At 36.2% G+C, this 15,875-nt stretch overlaps 1 protein-coding gene across 11 annotated transcripts in view; it reads right to left on the reverse strand.

Moving 5' to 3' along the window:
• PLCE1 (phospholipase C epsilon 1) overlaps positions 1–15,875 on the reverse strand; it is a 154,138-nt gene that overhangs the window by 87,850 nt on the left and 50,413 nt on the right. For all 11 annotated transcript variants that reach the window (XM_087932426.1, XM_026710495.2, XM_087932428.1 and 8 more), the window contains one exon: positions 8,952–9,210. In XM_087932426.1, the coding sequence (XP_087788552.1) occupies positions 8,952–9,210 (259 nt within the window). The remainder of the gene's footprint in view (positions 1–8,951; positions 9,211–15,875) is intronic.

Below are 15,875 nucleotides of genomic sequence, written 5' to 3' on the forward strand. Positions count from 1 at the left end.
CTAAAAGGGTAGTCTTTTGATACTGTAATATTTACAACAAGTATCTTTTCAAGTATGTTTCACCTCCTTTAATGCACCAAGTACTGATCAGAAATAGCAGAAAGTTAAGGAAAGAAGTGAGCTAATATAACTATATATGCACTGGTACTACAATTCCCATATTTTGATATATGATGTTGAGGTAGCATCATGACCCCTTCACTATTCGTCTGATTTTTGCTCAGTACTGATAAAGCCTGATAAACCATCCTTCCAAGGCTTTATGGTAACAGGATAACAGATTTGGAAGGGGCGTTGGGAGGTCTTCTGATCCAACCCCCAGCTGAAGCAGGAAACACCATGGTATTTCAGACAAATGTCTGTCCAATCTCCTCTTAAAAATCTGCAATGATGAAGCACTCACAACATCTGCAGGCAATATTTTCCAGTGTTTAATTGTTCTAGCTGTCAGGAAATTTCTCCTTAATTTTAGATTGATTCTCTCCTTGATTAGTTGCCATCCATTCATTGATTCTTGTCTGGCCTTCAGGTACTTTGAAGAATAGATTGATCCCCTCCTTTCTTGTGGCAGCCCCTCAAATATTGGGACACTGCTATCATGTCACCGCCAGTCCTTCTTTTCATTAAACCAGACACACCCAATTCCTGAAACTGATGTTCATATGTTTTAGCCTCCAGTCTTCTACCTAGTCATCTTGGTTGCTCTTCTCTGCACTCTTTCTGGAGTCTCAACATCCATTTTTATATCGTGGCCACCAAATGGATCTTTATTCTTTACTCACATGAAGTGTTGATACACCAGTTTATACTATTATACACCAGTTGTATACACTAGTTTACATTACAGAAGAAACATAGTTTTTTAAAAAAAGCTACTTTAGCCTTTGAGGATTATGTCTGAAATGTTCCATTGGACGCTGATTCACCTTTGGAACACCATAAATCCATGATGGTGAACCTATGGTACGCATGCCCCAGGTGGCACACAGAGCCATTTATGCCAGCACGCGAGCCGCTGGCAAACTTACCTCACTGCACATGCACATGCCTCACAGCTGATTTTTGGCTGGTTTGAGGCCTCCCAGAGGTTTGAAAAAAGCCTCTGCGGGCCGAATAGGCCCATTTTGTCACTTCCTAGAATACAGGAAGTAACAAAATGGCCTATTCGGCCTGCAGAGGCTTTTTTCAAGCCTCTGGGAAGCCAAAAAAGGCCTCAAACCAGCCAAAAATCAGCTGTGAGGCACAGTGCGGGTAAGGGGGGGTGAGGGGGTGGCGGCGGGATTGCGCGTGCATGTGCAGGGGGCATTGGGAGGCATGCATTGCCTTCTGGGTGCTGGCATGCAAGCATGCGAGCGCCAGCGTGCACACAATTTTGGGCACAGGAGCCCAAAAAGGTTAGCCACCACTGCCATAAACCATAAACCACTCTCTTTTCCAGATGACTTCTGGAAAGCTGTAGGATCCCTCCTATAATATTTGAATGGCATGGACTAGGAGGTATGAAATAATCTCAACTTTTACCAATGTTCCATCTATGAATAGAATGTTTGGCAACTCTCTACTATAGAAGTTCAAAAGGGTCACTATGGGTTGTTTGCAGTGTGCCCATCACATAATTAAGACATTTCCATTCTGTGACCATTAAAGTGGCTTTTTTTTCCGATCGACAAGACCAACTTCTTCATTGTTTGGCAAGATTGTGATGATGAATAGGCATACAGTCTAATAATGTTATTTCAGGATAATGTTGCTATTTATGAAAACCAGCTTCTGAACTTAATGTTTGATTAATGTAATTCCTGACCTTAACAAGTCATGCATACAAGCATATCATAAGATTTGGGTCTTAGGTATCAGATTAAAAAAATATTTTTATTCCAGAGGTATTGTTTTTTTTTCTGGTTTTAGTTAGTTTGTTTTTCACAATGCATATCACAAGCAGAACAAAAACGGGGTAAGAGAGTAGAACTGCAAATTACATGGTGGTGATGTTATAATTTTCTTTAAAACTAAACTCAGTAGCTATAATTTATCGCCTGTAACAAATTTATAATCAAAAAGGCGACCGCATGACCCCTTTTTACCAACATTATCAAAAAAGACATGCTGGTAAGCTATGGAGAATTTCCAAACTGCAAACAAAGAAAAGAGACAAATATAAGAGGATTTCTTTTAAAAAGTCTCTTATAGTTTAAGAAAGCTAGCATTAACAAGAAATCTTTTGATCCAATCTAGTATGTTGTCAACAACAAAAACAAAAAAATCCTTAGATAAGAAAATATACACTTGGTCTCATAACTGTTAGTCTAATAATGACATCTAAAAATAAATCTGCCTCAGATATATTCCCTTTAGGCTTTTTATGAATCTGTCGCCATTTCCTAACTTAAAAAGAAAGGAATCATTCATACTGAATACATAAAAAATCAAAAGACAGCCCATAGGATAGAGGTCATATTTACAGCAGTCCACTACCATTTCAGAAAGTCATTAAGGAAAAATAACTTTTTTTTTGTCCTTGGGAAAACATGTATATGGAATTTATATAGGTTGTTTTAAGTTTAGGTTTAAAACATGAGCCAATACAATTTTTTTAAAAGTAGTGAAGTTCTCCCTAGCACCTATTTCGCCATTTTCATGTTTGTGCCTCCTTTGGAGGTTTTAATTTTTTTATATTTGTAAAAAAGCAATGTGATCTGTTACTATTTTCATATTAAAAATAGAATTCATCAGATAGTTTTTATTCAACTTGCTTAGATCAAATTACCTCAATGTTCTATTCAGCTTTAAATATATGCTCACAATTTTTTAAAAAACCATGCGATGAGGGCAGTTTTAGAATTGTAGTGACATTTTCAGATATATTCAAATAAGAATTTAGTCTAATAGTTTTAAAAATACTATTTATTAGGTTAATTCTTTAATAAATAACAATAAATTAAGGTAAAAAAGATTAATATGTAGTCACAGCTCAGATTCATCTATTTTCAAACTGAATATTACAAAAGTGCAACAAATATCCCAAAATAATGAGACACAGTAGGGTGTTAATAGTAATTGTACAGTAAAAAAAATACTTCTGGTAAAGTCAAGTTCCTCCCTGCAGAGATGAAAATTGCTTTGGCAAAATTGCTTTGACATTCCACATTATAAATAAAGTACTGCAGTGAATATTACAGTTGAACAAAACATATTGAAAAAAATTGAGGACTGCAGTACAAAACTCCAAAATACAAAAACATATCCTGGGACTTGAATCTTACTTGACATTAGAGTCCAACAGTGGTACACACCACTAAAAGTATAATGAACCACAGTGAGTATTATGAGCTACAATGGCGCAGTGGTTAGAGTGCAGTACTGCAGGCTACTTCTGCTGATTGCCATCCATCTGCAATTGGGCAGTTCAAATCTCACCAGGCCCAAGGTCGACTCAGCCTTCCATCCTTCCAAGGTGGGTAAAATAAGGACCCAAATTGTTGGGGGCAATATGCTAAATCTGTAAACCACTTAGAGAGGGCTGTAAAGCACTGTGAAGCGGTGTATAAGTCTAAATTCTATTACTATCATTACCCATCTTAGAAAAAAGACGTGATAGCAATACAGAACACAAGCAATGGCTCTGTGGAGGTACCAATATTAGAGGTAGTTCTTGACTTATGACTTATCGCTTAACAATTCTTCAAAGTTACAATTCTTCAAAGTTGAAAAAGGGAACCTGAAAAAGGGAACCTATAACCCAGATCCCGACCTGCATTCATGAGACCACACTTTGGGCACTCAACTCAGTTATACTTTCAAATAATTGTATCATCTCCTTCTGCTCTTTAGCTCTTATAGATAATCCTTATATTAATCTATATTATAGATAATCCTTATATTATCTCTTATAGATAATCCTTGACTTACAACAGTTCATTTACTGACTGTTCGAAGTTACAATGCACTGAAAAAAGTGACTTTTGACTTTTTCACATTTACAACCATTGCAGCATCTCCATGGTTACATTATCAAAATTCCGTCATTTGGCCAACTGACTCATATTTATGACAGTTGCAGTCCCCCGGGATCATGTGGTCAGCTGACAAGCAAATTCAATGGGGAAGCCAGATTCACTTAACAACTGTGTTATTAACTTAACAACTGCAGTGATTCACTTAACAACTGTGGCCAGAAAGATTGTAAAATGGACCAAACCTCACTTAACATGTCTCACTTAGCAACAGAAATTTTAGGCTCAACTGTGGCCAATTGTAGATTAATTGTATCAGAAACACATATCTACAGTGGTGGGATTCAATTTTTTTTACTACTGGTTCTATGGGCGTGGATTGGTGAGCGTGGCAGGGGAAGGATACTGTAAAATCTCCAGTCGGAGGTGGGATTTGCCGGTTCTCTGAACGACTCAAAATTTCCGCTAACGGTTCTCCAGAACTGGTCAGAACCTGCTGAATACCACCTCTGCTACAGGAGCTGGAAACCGCAGGGGTTAGTGTTGTTTTAATTTATTAAAAGCTGATAATACAGGGCTAAATTCTGATATTTTTAGGTACAAAAAAAAAACCTGTGGTGATTTCTTCATACCTCTTTCATAAGCAATACATTCTATAAGAAGAATAGGCGTGAAACTAAGTATACTGTATTAATCCAATTTGCTATTAGTTATAGCTGACTTATTCCTGCTGTCTGACTGGAAACAAAATTTGCACTTCTATATTAAAGAAGATTAGCCTCCACCTGTTTGTGAAAGAACAAGCTATGTGAGTGTTAATTGAAGCAAAAGGGGGAGAAAGTAACAGGAAATTGTTTAGATAAACTCTTGATTTTTGTTATATTTCTGCTCCAAAATCTCCTCTTTCCAAGTCTTTACAGAGCATTATTATATTATACTATACTATATTAGTATAGTCAACTATAATATAAATTTGCTCATCACTGACTAAAGTGAAAATCATAGCTGGTTCAGTACTACAAATGACATGAAACTGTTTAATTGTTAATCAGATTGTATTAAAATAAAAATATGTACAACAACATAAATTGAATCCTTCTCGTGAAACATGTTATCCTGCTGGTGAACACACATTACAGGTAGTCCTTGACTTATGACAGTTCATTTAGTGATCATTCAAAGTTACAACACTAAAAAAAGTAACTTATGACCATTTTTCACTTACAACCTTTGTAGCATCCCCAAATCATGTGATCAAAATTCACGTGCTTGGCAACTGGTCATGTGATGACATTTTATGTGGTCAGCTGACAAGCAAAGTCAATGGGGAAGCCGATTCACTTAACAGCCACGTTACTAACTTATCAACTGCAGGGATTCACTTAACAACTGCTGCAAGAAAGGTCGTAAAATGGGGCAAACTCACTTAACAAATGTCTCACTTAACAAAAGACATTTTGGGCTCTATTGTGGTCATAAGTCGGGGACTACCTGTATTTAAATTCTTTCTTCAGTGAATTAAGTTACCATTGATTAAGTCATTATTAATTTTGTCAATGAAATAAGTTTTTACCACTAATTTTCCTTTTTTTCCTCATGAGTAATAATCTTGTAAACCATGGGAAATCTCTAAAAATTAATAACCTTTCTTTCCTTGTTTGCAATATTGTATAAGAATGCTATATGACATTCTAATATTAAAACTGAGCAGCTATTATTATCCAACGTTCTGGAATCCCCAAGACAGTGCCAAGAATTTTAGATGAAAAATAGCTCTGTAATTAAGCTTACACAGTGGCTCGTTAAAATCTTGGTACCATACTGTGAGAGAACAACCAGTAGACATTTTGTTTTGATTTTCCAAAATTTGGTTTGAAGGAAGGACAGAAAAAAATGTTTCAGGATGATCTATTCCCCAAATCATTACTTTAAACTTTCTCTGGTAAATATATTTTCTTCTCTGCATTTGCAATTTACACAGCTATCACTGACTGTGATATTCATATAGGGCAAATAAGGATTCAAGAGAACTTGAAATTATCTGTTATGGGAGATGGAAAAGGCAACATCTACCATCCAAATTAAAATAATAATTCCTGATGCTTTTACTAATTTGTAATTCTATGAATTTTTATTAATAAAAATATTGTATCCATAATAATAATAATCAAATAAATAAAATGCTCAATATTTCTCACTAATTAGTATTAGAATGCAATGTCAACTATTAAATTACAATTTTTCTATTATGGTATTAACTTGCTCAGTACATGATTTTTTTTTGCAAATTATGCCGAATAACTTACATATATATTAATTTATTTCTGAAACAAAGAAAGCAAGCTTTATTACCTAAAATATTTTTCTGATATGCAATATACAGTAACATTACCAACACAGACCATGTTTACAATACTGAACATGTAATCACATGCATTAAATAAAATAGATTAGTATTAGTACAAACTAATCTAAATTCATTGCAACTAAATTTTCACAGAAAATTCAGAAATACAGCCAAAATCTGACCAAAAATAATAAAAAATACATGTTAGATATCTTTCCTACAAATAATTTACAACTGATTCTGAAATCCAAACCATTATTCCTATCTCAAAAAACATTTTAGATTAAAAAGACATGAGAAATGACTATATAAGTCATCAAGCTTACCAGTAAACTGAATTTTTCTATTCATTTTCTTCTAAAAAGTCAGTGTTTATGGATGCTTTCAAAAGCAGAGAAATGTAACATGCTACTTGCATTCACTGTTGTGCAACAACTGAAACTAAGAACTATCAAAATACACAATTAGAATACAATGTGTAAGTCACAAAGACAACAGGCATAAAGGTCAGGTTACCTACTTACCAGATAAAAGTGGAAACACTGACTTCAACAAGATAAATTCTACTTTTTTAAGAACTATGAAGAGTAGCATTTGATTTAGTTACAAGAAAAAGAAAAAAACATATTTATGCTATGTGGAAATCAATATACCTGGAACAGACTCGGTGAGGTCAAAATGTTCTAATAATGAACAGTGTGTTAGTTTTCACACATAAAGGCAATAAATTACATCCTTTTAAATTGTCAAAATACATCAGAAGCCCCCCTCACAATGATTCTTTTTAAAAATTCAAACATGTTCCTAATTAGCACATGACATATTTATGTATGGGTCTGTTTTTGTTTATATTATCAAAAATTCAAATTTATTTTGAACTAATTTTTTTTTCAGAAGGTTAAAAATTAAACTATGAAAAATATATTTTCGTAATGAATGATTTCCACCCAAAAGTCATTGATTATATATTCAAAGTCTGATGAAGTACATATAAATACACATTTTGTTCATTTTAAGACCTCATTATTTCATTCCTCATGTTATAAATCTTTTGACCATCAGCTTTCAGGAACATAATAAACACCTAATTAATTAACAGAGAAAGAGACGTGTATTCTGAATTTATCCAAAACAATGAGGAGTGTACTTTAATTCCATTTCATTAAGAACCACTTTGACATGGAATCTTACTTCACTAGAAACTTCAATAAAAATCCACTGAAGTATCTTCACCCAGCGCTTTGAGACATTATAATCTGAAGCGGTTAACATTCTTAAAAGCATGAAATTTGAGAGACTCCATAAAATAATACATCTATAGACATTGAACTTTACCATCCCTGGTGGAATGGCATATCTAGGAAAAGGAATTATTTTTAAAAAATTCTTTTAAAGTAATCACATGATGTGATTAATCGTTTTAGCTATAGAACCTAAAGATACAAAAGAAAATAAAAGTAACTTTCTCCTAGAACACCATGTGAACTTCCCAGACCTAATGAATAGATGCTAATTATGTCAGCTTGATCACAATCTGCAAATTCTGTATTTATATTTTGATCATTTTAGTAAGAAAATGTTATATCACTATACATCTACTTATGGGCAATCTTAATCTGGTAATTATCAGTTAAAAATGTTGTGAAGATAAAAATCTGAAGATAAAAATCAGAGGCTCTGGGTTTTTAAAAAAATAGTAGGTATGGAAAACTTTTAAAATATCGAACATTTGAACTCTAAAATTTTGGCTATATGTGTGTATATGTGCATGTGTAGGTTTCTATGTAAGGATATGTATATATGTACAATATATATGCTTCTCTGTGTGTGTGTGTGTATAATGTATGTATATATACACACACACATTATGTGTGTGTGTGTAAATGTTCGCCTCGCACATATGTGCTAGTCATTTCCAGCTCTAGGGGGCAGTGCTCATCTCCGTTACAAAGCCAAAGAGCCAGCACTGTTCAAAGTGGTCATGTGGCCGGCATGACTAAACACCGAAGGTGCATGAATGCTGTTACCTTCCCACCAAAGAGGTTCCTATTTTTCTACTTGCATTTTTACATGCTTTCGAACTGCTAGCTTAGCAGAAGCTGGGACAAGTAACAGGAGCTCATTCCGTTATGCGACCCTAGGGATTCAAACCGCCAAACTGCTGACCTTTCTGATCGACAAGCTAAGCGTCTTAGCCACCAAGCCACCACGTCCCTGGTATGTGTGTGAGCGCGTATGAGTATGAGTATGAGTATGTGCGCGTGCATATACATACACACACATACATACCACAATAACCATAACAACAACAATGGAGTTAGAAGAGACCTTGCGGGGCTTCTAGGTCCAACTCTCTCTTCAGGCAGGAAACCCCCATACCATTTCAGAAAAATGGTTCTCCAATCTCTTCTTAAAAACTTCTAATGTTGGAGCAGTCATAATTTCTGGAGGCAAGTTGTTCCACTGATTAATTGTTCTAAGTGTCAGGAAATTTCTCCCTAATTCTAGGTTGCTTCTGCCCTATCCACACACGTGTGCATGCACGCACACACATACACACCATTTGGCTCACCTATGGCTCTTTGGAAAAAGATTCCACACAAAGATTTCACAAGCAGGATCACCAGAAATTATATAGCTTCCTTCCTTACCTTTTAACATGGTCTTTCCAGTTGATCCTCCTGAAATGCTTAAGGTGCCACTTCTTGCTCCCAGAGATGTAGTAGCTTCGAGTAAGGCTCCACTGACAAAGTCTGAAAGAGAAGTTCTACTTAAAGTAGCCCGGTACTCAGGAGCTCTTTGAAGATAGAGGGTCATGCAACTTGCATGGTGGCATGGCGTTAACAAAATCTTCACTGGATGGGGAAAACAGTCCAAAAAATCTTCAGCTCCTTGTGTTGACCCGAAGAGCTGAAAAACAATATTGGAGTGAACAAACTTCAGTTCTGGGTTGAATTTATTCATTCTTCAAGCATAAAAGAAAAAAAGTGCTTACCCAAGTGTTGGAAATGTAATTATAATCAAGGAACACATTTCCACATGTGGGGGACGTGTCCCCATGCACGAAAATATTAGCAAAAAATTAGAATATGGATAGAGGAAATAACAAAAGAGAGAGTAAAATTCAAACCAGAAATGTTTTTATTAGGCATGATAGAACTAAATATGAATAGGAAGCACCAATATCTGATTCTTCATATTATAACAGCAGCTAGACTAAGTTTTGCTCAAAATTGGAAATTGGCTATGACCCCTTCGGAAAATACGATAATCAATAAGGTACATGAATGTGCCGAGATGGATAGACTAACTAAGTTGTTAAAAGATAAGCAAGACAGTGGATATCTGGTATGACTGGATAAAGAAAAGGTGGTATCTGATGATCTGGAAAAATAAGGGTGACGTGTAATTAAATGTAAATAAACTATATGTATGCATATATAGACTTTAAAATGATGAAGGAGTTATTATGACACTGTATAACACGCTATCAGAATAAAAGTACAAGTGTATCTACTGCTTAGACAATGCTGTAAAATGTGAATGTATGTTTTTAATTTCATAAATGTTGAATAAATAAATATTTTAAAAAAGAAAGAAAGTGCTCTTTCGGGAAGCTTTCATACAAGGCTTTCACTGACTTCCATTATGCTGTGATACTTACATAATTTTGGACTCCAGATAAAGACTGTCATCCATGTGTCTTCCCTCTATTCCCCCTTACCCAACCCCTCCAGCATTACAGTTCATTTTTTCTTATTGGGAAAATAAACTGTTAAGGAAAGGTTCCAGAATGGATTATTAGCACTAGGAGGCATGTATAGAGAAACTCTTCTGGAAATAATCAAGACATTATAAATAAAGAGTACTGAAGTGTCAGAAAAAATGAAGATGCGTGACATGGCTGCCGAGAGCTTTCTACTGCAGAAGAGAAAATAAATTGTAAAAGGACTTTAAAAAGGCTTCATATAGGCTAGTTTTACACATTATACAAAAGTATACGGTGACTTCCTTGGATATGGCTTAACAACATGTTGCACAAATCTAGTCAATCATATTTTAACAATAGCTTATTGTGATTTATGGCAAAACAGGTAAATTGTTTTAGCAGAAGGATCCTGGGAACCAACGCCTGGGAAGTTGAATTTAGCATCATTCAATCTGCATTTTTCAATAGCTACGGTAGTTAGATGTTAACAATAGGTAGGGGATACATGAGCTCTTATTGAACATGTATGCCTCTAAAGATCTTAACATTAAAACAGAATTCTAAATACCAGATAAAACTCTCCCACAACAGAGGATCATAATTTTAATTAAATTTAATATAAACACATTCATTTTAAAATACCCTCTAGTTTTCTTTATGAAAATATACTACTAAAGCATCTTTGTCAAAAATCATCCAAGAATTTTTCCAAAATCCATATGAAAGGTATATCCTTGTTACAGATCACTCCAGAGATTCCAATGTACAAGCTTTACATTTCTCCAGAACGCTTCATCAGGAATACAATTAAATGTAGCAAAAGAGAAAAGGAAGGATAAAAAAGTTGGCTAAACCTCAAACTTCATTACTTAATATGCCAAAGGAGAACATTTATTACCCATAATGTCACCACAGCAGGGGTGGGAGTGGCTAGATGGGCATGGCCATGTGACTGGGTGGGCGTGGCTTCTTTTTATTGTGTGCGCAGCACACACACCCAACTCCTTTTTTTTTTTGCCTCCTAGGCCTCAGGGAAGCTTCCTGGGAGGCCATTTTTGTTCCCAGGAGGCTTCCCTGAGGCCCAGGAAGTCATATATCCCCTCGCACATACATTTTTTTCTTCATGTTAAAGGTAAAGGTAAAAGTTCCCTGTGCACATACATGCTAGTCATTTCTGGCTCTAAGGGACTGTGCTCATCTCCGTTACAAAGCCAAAGAGCGAGCGCTGTCTGAAGACATCTCCGTGGTCATATGGCCGGCATGAGTAAACGCCAAAAGCACATGTTCTTCATGTTACACAACATTAAATGAGTTATTTGGTCAGGATACAAACTCATTATATTTGCTTTATTACAAGTTAATATAGAGAGATGGAGTAACTACACTATGAAGACCAGATTTGGAAACTGATCTGGAAGAATGTTATATGTACAAAAAGCACCCCATATTTTATGAATGTTAAATTGTTTATAATATTTATTTTAGTCTTGTGGCTCAGGAGCACAAAATCAAATGGCACCTCAGTATGGACTGAAAAAAAATAATTCCAGGAGAGAAAATATGATCCCATTGTTTCAAACACTTGTAACTTTTTTCCTTACTCAAAAACATGGTTATAAAGATTTCCCGATTAATTTTTGTTTTAAAAAAAAAAAACCTAGTATCCAGTTGAGGTCTTAACCAGAGCTAAGAGCAAACTTCAGATTTTCAATGATTTTGTAAATATACGGTTCACTGTCCAATGATGAAGCCATGAACTGCATACCCATTCTGGAAAAGAAAAGAATTGCTTCTCTAATATAGTAGTCCGTAATGTGTATAAACATATAGTTCAGGAAAGATTGGTATAAATCAAAGAATTGCATTCATTCATTCATTCCTCAACTTTATTATATTTATAAATAACTCAAGGAGACGAAGAAAGGTAGTCCTTGAACAGTTCGTTAAGTGACTGTTTGAAGTTACAACGGCACTGAAAAAAGTGACTTATGACGTTTTCCACACTTACAACCATTGCAGCACCCCCACGGTCACATGATCAGAATTCCAACACTTGGTAACTGGCTCATATTTATGATGGTTGCAGTGTCCCTGGGGTCATGTGATCTTCTTTTGGGACTTTCTGACAAGCAAAGTCAATGGGGAAGCCAGGTTCACTTAATCATGTTACTAATTTAACAGCATTGATTCACTTAACAACTGTGGCAACAAAAGGTGGTAAAATGGGACAAAACTCACTTAATACATCTCACTTAACAACAGAAATTTTGGGCTCAGTTGTGGTCATATGTTGAGGACCGGTGTTACTTCCTCCCCCTATTTTCCCCACAATAACAACCTTGAGAGATGAGTCAGGCTGAGAGAGCGACTGGCCGAAAGTCACCCAACCAGCCTTCATGCCTAAGGCAGGATTAGAACCCAGGCTGGATCTGGTCTGCGGGGTGCTCAGATCTGGCCTTAGGGTCGCTTAGATCTGGCCTTAGGGTCACCCTGAAAACATCAAAGGACCGGCCCATGGTGCCTCTGTCAGTGAAAGCGGAATTCGGGAGGTCCACGTGCAATCCTCGCAAGCTGTTTTTGCTAGCAAAAGGTGGCAGCAGGCCATCCCAGCCAGAAACAGAGCCCATTTTCACTGGCAGAGTGCATAGGCTACCACAGGCACCTTACACATGAGTGACATTGAGCTGGCCACGCCCATCCCGACTCCCCAAGGTCAAACACAACCCTGATGCAGCCCTCAATGACATCTACTGTAGGGTGCCTTAACCTGGTAACTTAGCCATTAGGCCTTAAAATGAAAATGCTGCACTTGCTCAAAATAGAGCATCTTTACCGGACCACAGAAACACTGAGCAGGCTTACTTCACTATCAATATGTAGCCTCACAGACAATATTGGGAATATTCCCAATAGAGGAGACTGACTTATCTCATTTCTTGTGCTGAGCCTACCTCTTTTTTAATTCTCCTTTTGTCATTGTATTTGGGAAAGCAGAAGTGAAGGAGAAACCCGGAGCTGGTTTTAACTATGGAACGTGTATTTGTATAGCATAGTTTCAGTTATGGGATTTTACAGAGGGTTCAAATATTTTCCATTTTTAACTGTTCCATGTTTTTCCAGGGCTTTTGCTGTATTACCTTTAATTAGGAAGGGGGAGCTTTAAGATGAAAAAACAAAAAAGTTCCAAAATGTATATTTCTAATTAATACAGTGTTATTCACTATATTTATATCAGAACTGTTTACATTAAAAATATCAAACTGTAGTAATAGCAAAAGGGGAAGATTATAATTCTGTAATGGTAACTATGCCACAAAAGTTTATTTGGAGGCTGAATTTATTCAGATTGCCCCACATTTAAGTATGGTGCAGCATTCTTGAAGTGCATTTCACAATTTTATTTCCTAAATTTATATTTATCATTCCCAGAATATCTCTTGGGCTGGCCTAAGTTTTATTTTCTACTCTTTTCTCAAAATATTTGGATAACAAAAGTGATTTCAAATTGCTACACTTTTCAAAATATTAATATTATGTAACCTATGAAGTTGATGGCTCTTGCTTTCTTGCATTTCGTTTTTCTTAACTACTGCTGCAAAAAGAAACTTGTTTGCAGAAGGAGGAGACAGTAGCTTGCAATCATGAAAGGAGACAACAAGGCACCTGTCTCCAAAACACAGGGATTTCTCCAACTGTCTCTAAAGAATGTACCTCTTACCTTTTTTTAAAAAAAAATAGTATCTGGTTTCTACATGGTAAAGGAGGTTCCGTTAAATTTAGGTCAGAGAAAGATAACTAAAGTACATTCCCTTCTAGAGTCTAATGTTTAAGGGATGTGTGTTTCAGTATTTTGTATTTCATTTTTATCCCTTTATCCCAAAATATTTATCTACAACCTGGTATACAGCTGAATATGGCACTGAGCCAATATATTCAATGGAGCTTACTTCTGATTTAAACGCCTACAATTGCACTAAGGATATGAATTGAAAACTTTACTTGGCCAAGTGTAATTAAACACACAACAAATCTGTCCTCCAGTGCAGAAACTCTTGGTGTACATGCAAAGCAACAGAGAGTAATGATAATCATCATAACAATACAGTGGTACCTTAGTAGTACTCAAATGCTTTGAAACCCATGGAATTTGGTTCTCAATGTATTTTGATGCAAAATTTTGACCCAATACTCATCATTTGTTTGGTACTCAATGCACAAGCTAGAACTTGTTGATGTTGGCTACCTTGTGTCTCACTACATATTTCTTATGAGCAAAATCTGTTTGGTACTCATCCTTTTTGGTACCCACTGCACGTCCCAGAACCAATTAATGGTGAGAACTGAGGCACCGCTGTAATAATGCTAATAAGAGGGAGAAGGAAGATAATAATAAGAATAAATAATGAATAATAATACTACAGCTATATTATATGGGTAAATTCACACAGACATTGGATAGCACTGTGAGAATTAGGTGTTCAGCAGAGTGAGCGCACAAGGTAAAAAAATGACCCTGTGTCTGGTTGTTTTGGCATGCAATGTTCTGCAGCAGGGGTACCCAACTACCTGGGCCGTGCAATTGGCAGGCCAGAGCGCATGCATGTGCATGCAGCTCGACTTGTACAAGCAGCAGGCCAGCACACATGCAGACACATGCACACCTCAACTTGTGCAAGTTGAGCTGTGTGCATATGCACATGCGTCCCAGCTTGCATAAGTTGAGACGCGTGTGCATGCTGAACCACCATTTGTGCTGCCCGGTTTCCCTCTCCCCCAAAGTGAGCAAAACTCACCTAACAAATTTCACTTTGCAACTTAAATTTTGGGCTCAATTGTGTTCATAAGTTGAGGACTACCTGTATATCTACTTAAAATGGGCGTTGGTAGAAGTTACCTTGAACGCCCTTTCTATCTATGCTGCGAGAGAGCCCAGGATGGGTTGACTCCTTCCTATTATGTCATTTAGCTGAGTCTGTACTAAGATATAAAAGCCAGCCCACGGAAGAGACCCCAGCTTTGGCAAAGATACTTGACAGATTGAAAGGTGTCTCTGAAAGCACAAATGAATACAGAAATATGACTTACCCTCTCCGGACGAATCAAGGGAGGGGCTGGGCTCTCTCGCAGCATAGATAGAAAGGGCGTTCATGGTAACTTCTACCAACGCCCATTCTCCTCCATGCTGCATCGAGAGCCCAGGATGGGACATACCAAAGCTTGCTGACTTCTGTACTTAACTAGTGTTTATTTTTCTGAGTTTTCATTTTTAAGCCAAATACTTATCTGAAACTTAAAATATGTTTGAAAAGTTATGCTTGTATTTCCCTGTATATCTGAAGGACTCGGAAGAGAAATTTGCATTCTGCCCTAAATTTCATTTGATTTTTACAGGTTCAGATGTTTCTTAGTAATTCAACAGTGTATATTTGCCTTAGGTTTTCTAAACAGAAGAATATCTGGTAAGAATTTCTGTATTCTTCAATTTCAGTATCAATTAAATTCAATTAGATAATCTTCAAGTGCCTAGATGGTGTAGGTGTGTGGAGACCACTTGAAGCTTGCATATAAAAAGAGGCAAAATTACAAGAATATATAAAGGAAAGCTAGATTTGTAACTCTTGCAGTGCCAACTATTCACTACCAAGCATTTCTCCAAAGAGGCAGTATTTGCCCTAAACATAATTCACATCACGAAATCCTTAGCATAAATTATTTAAAAGCAGGTTGATAACTTTAAAGTAGAATTATTTCTAATTATTTCATACTGAGCAGCAGAAAATTAATGTCTGTCCAAAACCTTTTCATTGTGGTTTCCTTTTCTCAATAGGACTGTATTTGGTTAGTGGGACAGATTTTGACTTTACTA

Source organism: Pseudonaja textilis, chromosome 4 (assembly GCF_049901715.1).
Source record: "Pseudonaja textilis isolate UNSWEBS1 chromosome 4, rPseTex1.2, whole genome shotgun sequence".
Taxonomy (NCBI): Eukaryota; Metazoa; Chordata; class Lepidosauria; order Squamata; family Elapidae; genus Pseudonaja; species Pseudonaja textilis.